The 16,723-nt window shown below is 33.4% G+C and overlaps 3 protein-coding genes across 5 annotated transcripts in view; 1 reads left to right on the top strand and 2 right to left on the bottom strand.

Moving 5' to 3' along the window:
• Positions 1 to 1,508, top strand: part of LOC111437419 (zinc finger HIT domain-containing protein 3) — a 3,257-nt gene extending 1,749 nt beyond the window's left edge. For 2 of the 3 annotated variants that reach the window (XM_023075382.1, XM_023075383.1), the window contains 4 exons: positions 104 to 190; positions 726 to 814; positions 921 to 971; positions 1,078 to 1,508. In XM_023075382.1, the coding sequence (XP_022931150.1) occupies positions 104 to 190; positions 726 to 814; positions 921 to 971; positions 1,078 to 1,101 (251 nt within the window). In that variant the 3' untranslated portion in view covers positions 1,102 to 1,508. The remainder of the gene's footprint in view (positions 1 to 103; positions 191 to 725; positions 815 to 920; positions 972 to 1,077) is intronic. The other variant, XR_002709439.1, reaches the window with a different exon arrangement.
• An 82-nt stretch (positions 1,509 to 1,590) lies between these two features.
• Positions 1,591 to 4,507, bottom strand: LOC111437417 (26S proteasome regulatory subunit 4 homolog B). Its single transcript, XM_023075381.1, has 6 exons — positions 3,964 to 4,507; positions 3,113 to 3,358; positions 2,748 to 2,917; positions 2,467 to 2,683; positions 2,196 to 2,336; positions 1,591 to 1,786 (listed from the first exon to the last, which is right to left on the bottom strand). The coding sequence occupies exons 1-6, from the start codon at positions 4,441 to 4,443 to the stop codon at positions 1,703 to 1,705; spliced, it is 1,338 nt and encodes a 445-aa protein (XP_022931149.1). The 5' UTR covers positions 4,444 to 4,507; the 3' UTR covers positions 1,591 to 1,702.
• A 680-nt stretch (positions 4,508 to 5,187) lies between these two features.
• LOC111437334 (S-protein homolog 1-like) lies at positions 5,188 to 5,592 on the bottom strand. The gene has a single exon (XM_023075239.1). It carries the CDS (start codon positions 5,590 to 5,592, stop codon positions 5,188 to 5,190), a length of 405 nt encoding a protein of 134 aa, XP_022931007.1.
• Positions 5,593 to 16,723: the final 11,131 nt, after the last annotated feature.

The following is a 16,723-nucleotide window of genomic DNA, read 5'->3' as shown; positions in this document are numbered from 1 at the left end:
AAAGTTTGGTTTTTTTAAAAAAAAAAAAAAAAAAAAAAAAGAAAAAGAAAAAAAAATTCCACTATTCCTACTCACGGATGGTTTTTATTCTTTTTGTATACAGTTGCTCCTAATGGATCACCTGTAGATAGGCCAGTATTTGTTGGAGACCAGAATGAAGTACTAGAAAAGGCGCAGCTAGAGGCTATTGGTATGATTCCTAACTCCTGCTTTTATTACCTCAATTTATTCATGGGATCATTTGGCCGCAAAAAGCACTTGACATGCCTTCTTAATTCCTTGCAAGAATGATTAAAAAAGAAAAACTCACGATGATTATGGTAGACAAAGATCTTCGATTATCAAAGTGAGAAATGTTGGAAGATTAGATCAAATGAAAAAAAATCTAGAATATGGCCCAATGGAACTGGTTAATAATAACTTTGACTAAGAATCTCTTGAACTATAAAAAAAAAAAAAAAAACTATAATATGGTTACCTTCTAAAGACTGGTTGAACTGCTGGAACTTTGGACGCTAAAATATTATTTGAAAAGCGGGTTTAGGTTTAAAGTTTGAAAGTGGACAAATTTTATGTCAACCAGAACCTAGGCAGGGGAACTATGTGTATCACATTTTTATTTATGCGTCAAGAAGAACTTCGTTGCTAGTTGTTGTTAGGACCATTAGTGAACTTACAATCTGCGTTTTCCCCAATTCTTATATTCTCATGCATCTTCCATACAGCTTCTTCCTCAGAAATACGCAATACTTTGAATGATGAAAAACTCCGTAGCCTCATCTGTGCCATTGATAGCTCACCAGATCCAGAAATTGTGAGTAGTCTGCATTTTCCATTTCATGAGAAATTATACTCTTGAACAACTTTTTGCCCCACTATAGTTAAAAACGTTGGTTTAAGTTGGTTATTGCTCTTATTAGGAGCTTGATAAAGCTATGGAAGATGAAGCATTTCGCATACTAAGCGGCAAGGTACTATTTTTATTCAAGTATTGTCATATATTTATGTTCGTCTGTGATTTATGAGCATGTCAGATGAATAGTTTCGTTTGCCTTAAGCATTTACTCTGTTTGTTAGATATCATCGATCATGGGCTCCTAGCCCTGGTGGTCACAGATGGAGGGGAAGAAAGTTGTCCAAGATATATATGTATGATCAATGGGACATTTCTGCCTCATTGCCTGAGGTGCTCGGCTCAGAAGATGCTGAAATCAAGGACAAGGAAGCCACGGTTAACAGAATGAAGTATGCTGGGATTGACCATCCAAGAGCGTAGCTATGATATGTTTGATGGTGATAAATGTTCTAAGTTCAGCAATGATATATAGTTGTCTTTTTTTCTGTCCCTGCAGACTCCTTTTAATGATCTACCAGTGGTACAACTCTACACGGGAAAATGACCCTTTGAGAGGATGAACCAAAGCTGTTTGTTTTATGCTTTCTCGACTTATTAGTCTGTAGAAAGACATGTTTTTGACAAAAGGATAGCAATGTTTTTTTCCCTCTTTCTTTCTCCTCTCGTTATATATATATATATATATATATATATATATATATCTATATTTAACTGCTTGCAAAGAAATAAACAAATTGAAAGGAAAAGCGAATGGATTGTATGTATAGAATTTTGAGAGTTGAAAGGCTTGTCTTGAAATTCAGACATTACTTCGAACAGTTTCAAACACAATATCCATAATCTTCATTACATATATAAGCCTTCTGGCACACCTTCTTTCTTCTTGTACATAACCTTCTCCTTTGCCTTTTTGAAGTCGGCATGTGTGACCTGGAGTGAAATACAACATCAAAAGAACAGCTTAAGCTACCGTTCACCGTCACTCAATCAACTCAAGACAAACAATGTACATAACGACTCGAGATAAACCGTCCAATCGCGATCATATTGACATCGTAGGTCCAGTAAACAACAGACCAACTAGATAACCATTCAATTTTCGAAAATTAAACTTACAAATATACTATTTTCACCACGAATTCCTTTGTTTTGTCCTCTACTTTCTGAAAATGTTTCTTAATTTTCAGAAATTGGTTAAGAATTCTAATGTACCTTTAACGGGTGAAAACCATATTAAAAGAAAACGGGGAGGAAACATGCATAGTTCTAAATAATGAAAAGCTAAAAACAGGAAATTTTCTTGCAACATAGCTCAATTGGAAACTGAGGCAACTCTTACCTTCATGCGCCGTTCTCTCAAAGCCAGCAACCCAGCTTCAGTACATATGGCCTTTATATCAGCACCAGAGAATTCATCTTTGGTCATAACAAATTCCTCCAGGTTGACATCGTCTGCTAATGTCATCCTTGATGTGTGTATCTGCAAATCAGACGTTTTGAGGAGTTAAATAAACAAGAAACATTTTTAAAGATCTAAGCAACCCGACCTAAAGAATGGTGTAGTTAATGTGCAGCTTCCAAATTAACATGCTTTCCATTGACAACTAGACCTGAAAAATTCGTCTCCTGGTTTTTATGTCAGGCAAGGGAAACTCAATCTTCCTATCGATTCGGCCTGGTCGAAGCAAAGCTGGATCGAGACTTTCGATTCTGTTTGTAGCTAGTATCACTTTAACATCTCCTCTTGAATCAAAACCATCCAATTGGTTCAGTAATTCCAACATTGTCCTTTGGATCTCACGTTCACCTCCAGAGTGAGCATCATACCTGCAGGGAGCATGAATAAGAAACCACCATCCTTCTTTTGAAATATGAATGTCAAACAACTGACCTTTTCGTGCCAACAGCATCGATCTCATCAATAAAAACAATGGAAGGTGAAAGATCATCAGCAACCCTGAAGAGCTCCCTTACTAACTTTGGACCATCTCCCAAGTACTTCTGGATGAGTTCACTCCCAACCACGCGCAGGAAAGTGGCTGAAGTTGAGTTCGCAACTGCCTAAAAGAAGGGAAATATGGTTTACAAACTCAGAGAAATTTTAACTTACACCCCACTATATTTCTACATAGCATCCTAGAAAGTCTGAATGATTAAAAGTTTACATAAACGATACTTAACGTATAACACGATAAGTAATAAATCTATTGAACTTGTGGGCATCAAAGTTTTGAAGGGAGAAGAATAAACACTCACCTTTGCAAGCAAAGTCTTGCCTGTTCCTGGCTCCCCATAAAGTATCACACCTTTAGGAGGCCTAATACCTATGTCCTCATATAACTCAGGATGAGTCAATGGCAACTCAACAGCTTCTTTAATCTCTTGTATTTGAGCATCCAATCCTCCAATATCAGCGTATGACTCTAAAGGGGCTTTCTCAACTTTCATCACAGACACCATTGGATCAACCTCATCTTGGAGAAGTCCAACAACGGAAAGTACCTGAAAGGAACCGACGACATTAGGCAAAATGATCAGCAAATGTCTTGATCATACTCCAACTAAGAAACTAAAGGCCATGTGCCTAATTTCGTACAAAGCGCCGACTAGCAAAGTGGTTTCCATCACAACTATCCGACAACACGTCAAAGACTTCACAGTTGATAAAAGTACTCAGTAATATCAGAATAATATAGAAAAGTGGAAATGATTAAGACCTGAACAGAGTTCTGTGGACAAATTTTGAACTAAAACTTCTTCATTGCCAGCATTTTAGATTCCACAACAGTTCGCTAAGTGGTAATACCTAAATCACAGTAAGATGTAATGAAGCACGACATAAACTGAATTGGGATTCCTAGACTTGGAATATCATCAATATTTGAAGCCATTCCCACAAGTCAAATGCACTTATGCCAACCACATTATGTCCCCATCCAAACTAGATGTAAGTCTCAAAATTGCATCATCAAACTAGACAAGTTAATACTAACAATCTAATATATCAAAAGGAAATGGAATGAACTCCAACAAAAAATCAAATGCCAAAAAACAATTAACAAGAGAGAATTAAAAAAAATATTCAAAAAAATCTGAAAGCCCTATACCTTATTATGCATCAAAATTGCACACCCAGGCTCAAGCTGATCTTTATCAACAAAAGACATAATACCAACGTAATACTCCGGTCCAACAGAGGAGGAAACAATCGCATGATTTTCATCAATTAACTCCTCCAAATTTCCAACACTCATTGGAGATCCTCTCAGATCATCGACTTTAGAGCGATCCTCCTCCGCCTTCTCTTCCTGCGGCTTAAGACGTTCCTGATTAGTGACAAATTCCTCTTCCATTAACAGGTAATCCTTCACACGCTCAAGCTTCAGAAGCCTCAGCCTGCACTTCGTGTGAGGCGTCACTGTCGGAAGCCGAGCCGCCGCCTCCGGTCCTTTCTGCTTCCGCTGTTTCCGGCCAACTCGAGTCGGGGGTGCCGCCGGTTCATATTTCTTGTCTTTCTTTTTATCGCCGTCGGATTTCCGGTCGCCGGGAGCTTGCCGGTTCAGACCACCTGGAGTTCCTTGACCCATTTCTTGCAATCCGAAATAGACGAGAGGGATTCCGATAAATGGCAGCCGCTTGAAGCTAATATTCAGTCCCGGTGACCCATTGAACAAGAAAACAATCGCTGTATTGATATGGGCTTGGGCCTTGCCTAAATATATCTCCTTAATTGGGCTGTTGATTGAGCTCATTTGGGCCTTCTACGTAATATGGGCTTGGGCATTCGCCCGACGTGTACTTAAATCGGGCTCCTGACCGCTTATTTGGGCCTAGCCCATTTCTGGAAAGGATCGCATTCCATATGGGCCTGAGCCTTAAGTCTATATTTCTCACCTTAAATTGAGCTGGGCTTGGGCCTTCAAGATCATCTTACCTTAAATTGGGCTTGCCATTGGACTAATTTGGGCCTTGGGCCTTTTCCTAATATCACATCTTAAATCGTTCCGGCCTTATCTAGTTAAAAAAAAAAAAAAAAACCTACTCTTTTGTCCTCCTAGTTCATTCAAGAAGTTATAAGCTTGGGCAGTTATAAATACACTCGAGCAAGGTTTAACCCTGGGCCCTATGGGTTATGGACCCAACACGTTTATGGTGCGCCACCCTGATAAATCAATGTGAAAACCACTAAACCAGACTCGAGAAACCTATATTACACCATTTTATTTATAAACTCATTGATCATAAATCTTATTCATATCAAATAGAAGGTTATATAACTGTAGAGCTTTGAAACAAGCCATTCGTTTGACATCTCTGAAAATATATTAAAATCATTTCCATTTATGAATGAGTTCAAACGTATTTCGAGGGTCATTCTTCAAGTAAATTCCTTCGTCTTTTGCTACCCAAATGCAACTCCCATAGCCACATCTTTCTAAAAGCCAAGTGCTGTCCCCCTCGGGCCAAAACACATCAAAGGACAAGTGCCCATTTTGGCTATCAAAAGTGCACCAAAAACGAGTAGATCCCCAAAGATTCACCTTGAATTTCCAATCGTAATCATCTGCAACCTTGATAATATGTGCACCTAAATCATCATCACCGGATTTGCAATGAACATTAAGTTGTGCCTTCGATTGATCGTTTATTATGACCACTCTCCAAGAACCAAAAGGAACTGGTGCTCCAAATGATTGTTTCACGAACCCTAAAGCAAAAATGACCAACAAAGCCATACATAACGGGTTTAGGCCTTTCATTTTCTTTTGGGTCTCGCTCTCACCAACTTCTAAAGAAATCTCTCTCAATCGAATTAGGGTTTATGCATGAAAAAACTTAGAGGGATGTCGAGATTATATATTGGTAAACAATTAAGCTTGTATTCTTTAGAGTTGAATATTCATTGAATTTGTTTAAATAATAATCAACATATTGAGAAAGATTTATTAATGCTGATAAATTCAATCATGCTATTCATGGAAATGGTTTAATGCAGCGTTACCAAAATTAGAGATTGTTAATACTTTTAGTACAAATATTAATGAAAAATCTTCAATATAATTAGCCCATAAAATATATGTTTTGAAATTTATTGCGTTTTATAATTTATCGAACGCAAATGAGCATAATTTTGTGAATCATCTTGTTTGATTTTGGGAAGAGACAAATAGGTCAGTGTCGGGACGAGGGAATAATCTACCTTTTACCAGATTATTCCAATCTTGACAAAGACAAATTTTCATTTTCGTTGCCTTTTAGTTTATATAATGGTCGGTCTTCCCTTCCTACAGTACATAAGATAGGCGAGTAAAGACCTCCATTTCATAGCACCCGAGAACTGATTGGAGAGGAGGAGAAAGAAAATACTCAAAATGATATCTGCGGGTACCGAATACAGAGAAAGAAAATACTTGAACGTTCCTTAAAGTTTCGTTGAAAAATATTGAAAGAAACTTAGTTTTTTCATATAATAATTTAAGTTTCTCCATTAGAATCTCTCGAGAAAAAAAATGCTTTTTTTCTTCCTTATTTTACTAAAGATTGGTATAATACTAAAACGAGAAAACAATTTTTTCAAGTTAATAACCCTTGTCTTAAAGATGAAAAAAAATGTAATGGTACACCGATGGAAAATGACCTCAAAATGGCCCGAAAAGGAAAGTGCTTAGGTTTGTTTTTTACCGAACATTCCTCAAAGTTTCGTTCAGAAATATTAAAAGAAACTTAGTTTTTAAGCATAATGATTTAAGTGTCACGATGGGCTTAAGTTCTAATAAACGATATTAGATAGAAATCGATGAGATAAAAGAGAATATATCATGATGTTTAACAAAATCTTATTCATACTGTCACATAAAAGGTGGCATACGTGTAGAGCTTTGAAGTCTAAAAATTCATCCAAATCATTTCCATTTATGAATGAGTTCTAAAGTGTTTTGAGGGTCATTCTTCAAGTAAATTCCTTCATCTTTTGCTACCCAAAAGCAACTCCCGTAGTCACATCTTTTGAAAAGCCAAGAGCTGTCTCTCTCAGGCCAAAACACATCAAAGGTTAAGTGTCCATTTTGGCTATCAAAACTGCACCAAAAACGAGTGGATCCCCAAAAATTCACTTTGAAACTCCAATCGTAATCATCTCCAACTTTGAGAATATGCACATTTAAATCATCATCACGAGATTTACAATGAACATTAAGTTGTGCCTTCGATTGATAGTTTAAAATGACCACTCTCCAAGAACTAAGAGGAATCGGTTCTCCAAAAGATTGCTTCATGAAGCTTAAAACAAAAACGACCAACAAAGCCATACATGTTGGGTTTGGGTTTAGGTCTTTCATTTTCGTTTGGGTCTCACTCTCAAGAATTTTTGAAGAAGTATCCTCAATGGAATTAGGGTGTGCCTGAAAAATTTAGAGGGCTGTCGAGATTATATATCCATAAACAGCTAAGCTCGTACTATTTAGAGTTGAATATTGATTGAATTTGTTTAAACAATAATCTAACATACATCCTATTCATGGAAATGGTTTAATGTTTTTTTTTGGCATATTGGATTTGAGATCGTTAACACTTTTACTACAAAATATTAATGAAAAACCTTCCCTTTATAATTAGCCTATATAAAATATATGTTTTTGTAATTTATTGCCGATGTGAATTTTTTTTGGCACGATTCACCATAATTTTCATCTTATTTGACTTTGGGAAGAGACAAACAGGTCATTTTTGGAGCAGTAAATAATCCACGTTTTGTGCAATTTGGATTATTCCTGTCTTGACAAAGAACAATTTTCATTGTTGTTGAGCTTATGTTGTGGTCAGTTTTCCCTTCCTACACGCACACACCCATTAGAATATCTTCTTGATTCTGCATGAAACCAAGTCAATACATATGATAGGCGAAGTAAAAACCCTATTTCATAGCGCCTGAGAAACGGATCGGAGAGGAGAGGTGAAAAAAAAAAAGACTCGAAATGATACCCATTAGTACCAGATTGAGAGGATCAGCACTTTAATATATATTCTAAAAAAATCTCTTTTTTTTTTTTTTTACATTGAATAAATTTGAACTTAAGTGTTTTATACCATTGTGTTCCTTGAACTTTAAACTTTTTTTATCCATCAATTAAAGATATAGATATTCATATTGGAATGAAATATTTTACCGACACCCTATATATTTTCATGTTAAAAACTTTCATATAATCGAAAACTTCAATGTTTAAAGACATGTTTTTATTATAGAGAGCTCACAACTTTGGTGTGGATTACAACAAAGGTGTTGGATATTCACATAGCTAACAATTGTCACTCTCCAAACGGATTCCGGAGATTGTTGGGCAAATCAAATGAAGACATTGAAAGTTGAAACAAAAGTAAACAGTAGAATCACCTGGAGACTATTCATAGCCTTTATTTGACTTAGATTTGTTTGTATTTCATTTTTCAATTAGGTAGAATGAACCTTTTATATATAATGGTTATAAATTTTGTATATGGAAAGCTTAGTCAAACACACAACCCCAACTTATCTTTTATAGATCTCTTATCTTTTTATTAGGACAATGGATCCTAACATAGACCCTCCAAGATTCTCTGTGAATTTTCAATCATAATCATTTTCAATCACAAAATAAATATGGCAACATTTTTAAGAGTGGATAAAAATGGTAACATTGGTCACGTTTTCATGACTCGAATCTTTTTTTAGGAATGTCAGATAAAAACTTATTTTTCTCAGATGGTTAAAGTTGATAATTTTAAAAAAGAAGGAAAAAGAAAAAGGTGTACGTACCTTCCTCTGCTCCTAATAATTTTATTTTTAGAGGATTTGGATTGAAAGAAAAATATGGACCATCTTCCTTAAATTTAAAGTATTCTAAAAAATTCACAATTTTTTTTTAAATATAGAAAAATTTAAACTTTGTAACGTGTTTTCCCTTTTAACTCGTCGTAGAACTGGATGAAAATTTTCGTTTAAACGGGAGGGAGTGGTGACAGATTTTTTCTTTATTAGTTAAATGGAGTGGAGACAAGATTATATTTCCCGTCCCCATCCATTAGTTTTTTAAATAAATATATATTTTTATAAAATATATAAAAATATGGAAAACGATCTTCGTGAAATTTTCATGGAGAATTCTAGCAAAAATAAATAACAAATTTTATAAAGCTGGAGACTGAAATAAGAGATTACTTGCATTTCTAGCATTAACTTTATAAAAAGAATACATTGTCCAAGGAGAGTTGTCACTAGAAAACTCATAATTGGCCTCAAATCTTATTCATACTACTACGAACAAGGTTACATGTGTGTAGAGATTTGAAGTAGTTATTCATTTGAAAAAGCTCGAAGAATTCACCCAAATCATTTCCATTTATGTATGAGCTCATACGTATTTACCGGGTCGTTCTTCAAGTAAATTCCATCATCCTTTGCCACCCAAATGCATTTTCCAAGGCCACATCTCTCTAGAAGCCAAGTGCTGTGTTCTCCCTCAGGCCAAAACACATCAAAGGTCAAGTGGCCATTTTGGCTATCGAAAGTGCACCAAAAACGAGTTGTTCCCCAAAAATTCTCTTTGAATTTCCAACCATAATCATCTCCAACTTTGAGAGTCTGTGCATTTAAATCATCATCACCAGATTTACAGTGAACATTAAGTTGTGCCTTCGATTGTTGATTTATAATGATCACTCTCCAAGTACTAAAAGGAATTGGCGATCCAAATGATTGCTTGACGAAGCTTAAAGCAAAAACGACCAACAAAGCCATACATAATGGCGTTAGGTCTTTCATTTTGTTTTTTTTTTTTCCGCTTCTCACTCCCAATAATTTCTAAAAGAAATCTCTCTCATTTTATAATGGAATTAGGATTCATGCATGAAATGGTATGAATGGTGATAACTTCAATCATCATATTTATGGAAATGTTTTATGATTTCTTGGAATATTAAGTAAGGTTATGTAGCATGTTCTAAAAACAATTTTGTTATTAATGGAAAACAATCGCTATCTGCATGATCTAAGCATTTAAGTGGATCTTATCATAAAATAAATATAGAAAATTTTCATTAAATATTATATGTATTCTAACAAAAAAAAAAAAAAAAAAATCACAATTTTTCTAAGTATAGGTAGAGGACAATAAGGTAGCAACAATTCAACTAAANTATTATATGTATTCAAAAAAAAAAAAAAAAAAAAAAATCACAATTTTTCTAAGTATAGGTAGAGGACAATAAGGTAGCAACAATTCAACTAAAGGGATATAATAAAATTGATCGATAAATATGTTTTTACGAAACCAAGTTGATAGAACCAATCTTGGGATTTGTGGGTTACGGGCCCACCACGCTTTCGCTGGCCACTATGATGAATCAATATAAAAACCACTAAACCAAACCCGAAAAAACCTATATTACATAATCTCTTCCATACAAAAGTAAATGACTTTTTTCCATTTTCCGCACAACAAACCATTTATTTATAAAAAGATTTCAACTAATACACAGAAATCAATGAGATAAAAGAGAAATATCGTAATGTATAACAAAATCTTACTCATACTATCACATAGAAGGTTGCATACGTGTAGAGCTTTGAAGTAAGCAATTGGTTTGACATCTCTAAAAACTCATCCAAATCATTTCCATTTATGAATGAGTTCTAAAGTATTTTGAGGGTCATTTTTCAAGTAAATTCCTTCATCTTTTGCTACCCAAAAGCAACTCCCGTAGTCACATCTTTTGAAAAGCCAAGAGCTGTCTCTCTCATGCCAAAACACATCAAAGGTTAAGTGTCCATTTTGGCTATCAAAATTGCACCAAAAACGAGTGGATCCCCAAAAATTCACTTTGAAACTCCAATTGTAATCATCTCCGACTTTGAGAATATGCACATTTAAATCATCATCACGAGATTTACAATGAACATTAAGTTGTGCCTTCGATTGATAGTTTAAAATGACCACTCTCCAAGAACTAAGAGGAATCGGTTCTCCAAAAGATTGCTTCATGAAGCTTAAAACAAAAACGACCAACAAAGCCATACATGTTGGGTTTGGGTTTGGGTTTAGGTCTTTCATTTTCGTTTGGGTCTCACTCTCAAAAACTTCTGAAGAAGTATACTCAATGGAATTAGGGTGTGCCTGAAAAATTTAGAGGGCTGTCGAGATTATATATCCATAAACAGCTAAGCTCGTACTATTTAGAGTTGAATATTGATTGAATTTGTTTAAACAATAATCTAACATACATCCTATTCATGGAAATGGTTTAATGTTTTTTTTTGGCATATTGGATTTGAGATCGTTAACACTTTTACTACACAATATTAATGAAAAACCTTCCCTTTATAATTAGCCTATATAAAATATATGTTTTTGTAATTTATTGCCGATGAGAATTTTTTTTGGCACGATTCACCATAATTTTCATCTTATTTGACTTTGGGAAGAGACAAACAGGTCATTTTTGGAGCAGTGAATATGCCACGTTTTGGGCGATTTGGATTATTCCTGTCTTGACAAAGAACAATTTTCATTGTTGTTGAGCTTATGTTGTGGTCAGTTTTCCCTTCCTACACGCACACGCCCATTAGAATATCTTCTTGATTCTGCATGAAACCAAGTCAATACATATGATAGGCGAAGTAAAAACCCTATTTCATAGCGCCTAAGAAACGGATCGGAGAGGAGAGGTGAAAAAAAAAAAGACTCGAAATGATACCCATTAGTACCAGATTGAGAGGATTAGCACTTTAATATATATTCTAAAAAAATCTCATTTTTTTTTTTTTAACATTGAATAAATTTGAACTTAAGTGTTTTATACCATTGTGTTCCTTAAACTTTTGTGTTCCTTGAACTTTAAACTTTTTTTATCCATCAATTAAAGATATAGATATTCATATTGGAATGAAATATTTTACCGACACCCTATATATTTTCATGTTAAAAACTTTCATATAATCGAAAACTTCAATGTTTAAAGACATGTTTTTATTATAGAGAGCTCACAACTTTGGTGTGGATTACAACAAAGGTGTTGGATATTCACATAGCTAACAATTGTCACTCTCCAAACGGATCCCGGAGATTGTTGGGCAAATCAAATGAAGACATTGAAAGTTGAAACACACGTAAATAGTAAAATCACCTGGACACTATTCATACTCTTTATTTCTAGATGACTTAGATTTGTTTGTATTTCATTTTTCAATTAGGAATAATGAACCATTTATATATAATCTTTATAAATTTTGTATATGAAAACCTTAGTCAAATACATACCTTTTATACAATGCCAACTTATCTTATTAGGAATATCTTATCTTTTTATTATTACAATGGATCCTATCATAGATCCTCGAAGATTCTTGTAAATTTTCAATCATAAAATAAATATGGCAACATTTTTAATAGTGGATAAAAATGGTAACATACATCACGTTTTCATGAATCGTTTCTGTATTACAACACCAACCGTTCTCTAGGAAAGTCGATAAAAACTTATTTCGGTTAAAATTGATAATTTTAAAAAAAGAAGGAAAAAGAAAAAGGTATACATACCTTCCTCTACTCCTAATAATTTTATTTTTAGAGGATTTCTATTTTAAAAAAAATATGTACAATCTTCATTAAATTTGAAGTATTCTAAATAACATCACAATTTTACAATTTTTTTTTTTGAAATATAGAAAAATTTAAACTTTGTAACGTGTTTTCGCTTTTAACTCATGGGATTCACGTAGAACTAGATGAGAATTTTGGTTTAGCAGAAGGGAGGGAGTGGTGACAGATTTTTTTTTATTAGTTAAATGGAGTGGGGACAAGATTATATTTCCCGTCCCCATCCATTAGTTTTTTAAATAAATATATATTTTTATAAAATATATAAAAATATGGAAAAAGAATATGGCAAAATTTTCATGGAGAATCCTAGCAAAAATAAATAACAAATTTTATGGAGCTGGAGACTGAAATAAGAGATTACTTGCATTTCTAGCATTAACTTTAAAAAAAGAAAAAGAAATACATTGTTTAATCAGAGTGGTCACTAGCAAACTCATTATTGGCCTCAAATCTTATTCATCATTTTCATTTATGTATGAGCTCATACGTATTTTTCAGGTCGTTCTTCAAGTAAATTCCATCCTCCTTTGCCACCCAAATGCATTTTCCAAGGCCACATCTCTCTAGAAGCCAAGTGCTGTGTTCCCCCTCGGGCCAAAACACATCAAAGGTCAAGTGACCATTTTGGCTATCGAAATAGAACCAAAAACGAGTTGTTTCCCAAAAATTCTCTTTGAATTTCCAGCCATAATCATCTCCAACTTTGAGAGTCTGTGCATTTAAATCATCATCACCAGATTTACAGTGAACATTAAGTTGTGCCTTCAATTGTTGATTTATAATGAGAACTCTCCAAGTACTAAAAGAAATTGGCGATCCAAATGATTGATTGACGAAGCTTAAGCAAAAACGACCAACAAAGCCATACATAATGGTGTTAGGCCTTTCATTTTGTTTTTTCGCCTCTCACTCTTCACTAAATTCTGAAAGAAATCTCTCTCATTATATAATGGAATTAGGGTTCATATGAATGGTGATAACTTCAATCATCATATTTAAGGAAATTTTTTAATGATTTCTTGGAATATTAAGTAAGGATATGGAGCATGTTCTAAAAACAATTTTGTTATTAATAGAAAACGATAACAGATCCATAATATTTACGTGATCTAAGCATGTAAATTGATCTTATCATAAAATAAATATAGAAAATTTTCAAATATGTTTTCTAATAAAAAAAAATGAAAAAATTTCTAGTGTAGGTAGAGGACAATAGCGTGGCAACAATTCAACTAAACCAAACCCGAAAAGCCTATATTACATAATCTCTTCCATACAAAAGTAAATGACTTTTTTCCATTTTCCACACAACAAACCATTTATTTATAAAAAGATTTCAACTAATACATAGAAATCGATGAGATAAAAGAGAAATATCATAATGTATAACAAAATCTTACTCATATTATCACATAGAAGGTTGCATACGTGTAGAGCTTTGAAGCAAGCAATTGGTTTGACATCTCTAAAAACTCATCCAAATCATTTCCATTTATGAATGAGTTCTAAAGTATTTTGAGGGTCATTTTTCAAGTAAATTCCTTCATCTTTTGCTACCCAAAAGCAACTCCCGTAGTCACATCTTTTGAAAAGCCAAGAGCTGTCTCTCTCAGGCCAAAACACATCAAAGGTTAAGTGTCCATTTTGGCTATCAAAACTGCACCAAAAACGAGTGGATCCCCAAAAATTCACTTTGAAACTCCAATCGTAAACATCTCCGACTTTGAGAATATGCACATTTAAATCATCATCACGAGATTTACAATGAACATTAAGTTGTGCCTTCGATTGATAGTTTAAAATGACCACTCTCCAAGAACTAAAAGGAATCGGTTCTCCAAAAGATTGCTTCATGAAGCTTAAAACAAAAACAACCAACAAAGCCATACATATTGAGTTTGGGTTTAGGTCTTTCATTTTCGTTTGGGTCTCACTCTCAAGAACTTCTGAAGAAGTATCCCTCAGTGGAATTAGGGTGTGCCTGAAAAGCTTAGAGAGCCGTCGAGATTATATATCCATAAACAGCTAAGTTCGTACTATTTAGAGTTGAATATTGATTGAATTTGTTTAAACAATAATCAACCGTTTAATGTTTTTTTTTTGGCATATTGGGCAGGTTACCAAAATTAGAGATGGTTAACACTTTTACTATAAAATATTAATGAAAAACCTTCCCACTATAATTATCTCATAAAATATATGTTTTGGAATTTATTGGAAATGAGATCGACTTTGATCTTGTTTGATTTTGGGAAGAGATAAATAGATCGTTTTGAAGCGGTAAATAATCCACGTTTTGCACGATTGGATTATTCCTATCTAGATATTTATCCATGAATTAAAGATATAGATATTTATATTAGAATTGAATATTTTATCGATACAAATGTATTTTCGTGTTAAAAAGTGCCATATAATCGAGAACTATGACGTATGAAGACATGTTTTTATTATATATAGCACACAATTTTGGTGTGGATCACCTCCATTCATGAATTTTCTCGAATGCCTGTGTTTGAATGTTAAACAAGAAAAAACCCTTTTCATCAATAGCCCAAATGCAGTTTGAATTGTTGCATCGGTCGGAAAGCCAATGTTTTTTCTCAGTCCAAAAAACCTGAAACGATGCTCGCCCTATGTCACTGTTAAAGTCGCATGAAATTGACGTTGTCTGCAACGAATTCTCCTTAAATTCCCAATAGCATTCCTCTTTGAATGTAAGGGATCTTACACCTAAATCATAATTTTATGTTAGATTGCCTCAACTTCAATTTAGAAAAATGTCGAAATTTTAATTTAATAAACCATGGGCTAAATACCAATTTAAGGCTAGCTCAACTAGACAAGACAACATATGTACAAGTCAAAATTTTTAACATCCTTGACTTTGAACTAAAAGTATTACACTTCTAATCAAATAATAAAAATCTATCGTCTCATTCAATAATTTATCAATGTGCAACACGATACTTACCTAAATCATTGTCTTCAGACGTGCAATGGATGTCTAGAGTATTAGTTTTGACATAGCTAACAATTGTCACTCTCCAAACCGATCTCGGAGATTGTTGGGCAAAGCAAATGAAGACATTGAAAGTTGAAACAAAAGTAAACAGCAAAATCACCGAGAGATTATTCATAGCCTTCATTTCTGGATCGACTTAGATTTGTTTGTGTTTCATTTTTTAATTATGTAAAAATGAACAATTTATATATAATAATTATGAATTTTGTATATGGAAAGCTTAGTCTTATGTAAAATGAACAATTTATATATAATAATTATGAATTTTGTATATGGAAAGCTTAGTCTAACATATACCATTTATATATACAACGCCAGCATATCTTATTATGAATCTCGTCTTTTTATATTATGACAATGGATTCTAACATAGATCTTTGAAAATTCTCTATGAATTTCCAATATGGCAACATTTTTAAGGGTGGATGAAAATGGTAACATTGATCACGTTCTTTCTAAACAATACATGAATCGTTTTTGGATTATAATTCGTTTCCTTTTAGGAAAGTCCAGGTAAAAATTTATTTTTTTCAAACATTCAATGGTTAAAATTGATAATTTTCAAAAAGAAAAAAGTACGTGAATAGAGTACATAGCTTCCTCTACTCGTGATTATTACATTTTTCAAGGATTTCTATTAGAAGAAAAATATGAACAATCTTCCTATTCTAAAATCACCATTTTTTTTTTTGAAATATAGAAAATTTTGAACTTTGTAAAGTGTTTTCACTTTAATCGGTGGGATTTGCCTCGAATTTGGAGAAAATTTTCATTTAAATGGAGAATGAGGGAGGGAGTCATGACAAATTTTTTTCTTCTTTAGTTAAATGGAATGGAGACAAAATTATATTTCCCGTCCCCATCCATTAATTTTTAAATAAATATATATTTTATAAAATATTTAAAAATAAGAAAAACGATCATCGTGAAATTTTCATCGAGAATCCTCGCAAAAATAAATAACAAATTTTGTGGAGATGAGGATTGAAATAGGAGACAGCTTCTTAGTCTCTGTAAATGTATATTTCTTTCTTTTATTTCTTTACTTGGTAAATAAGCCGGAACCTTTTCATTTTTCACGAACTAAGAAATTACTTGCCTTTCTAGCATTAACTTTTAAAAAAGAATACATTGTTTAACGAGAGTTGTCATGAACAAACTCATTATTGACCTCAAATTTTATTCATACTACTACGAACAAGGTTA

Source organism: Cucurbita moschata, unplaced genomic scaffold, assembly GCF_002738365.1.
Source record: "Cucurbita moschata cultivar Rifu unplaced genomic scaffold, Cmos_1.0 Cmo_Scf00063, whole genome shotgun sequence".
NCBI lineage: Eukaryota > Viridiplantae > Streptophyta > Magnoliopsida > Cucurbitales > Cucurbitaceae > Cucurbita > Cucurbita moschata.
The sequence above is the reverse complement of the archived record's forward strand: the minus strand, read 5'-3'. Positions and strand labels throughout refer to the sequence as shown.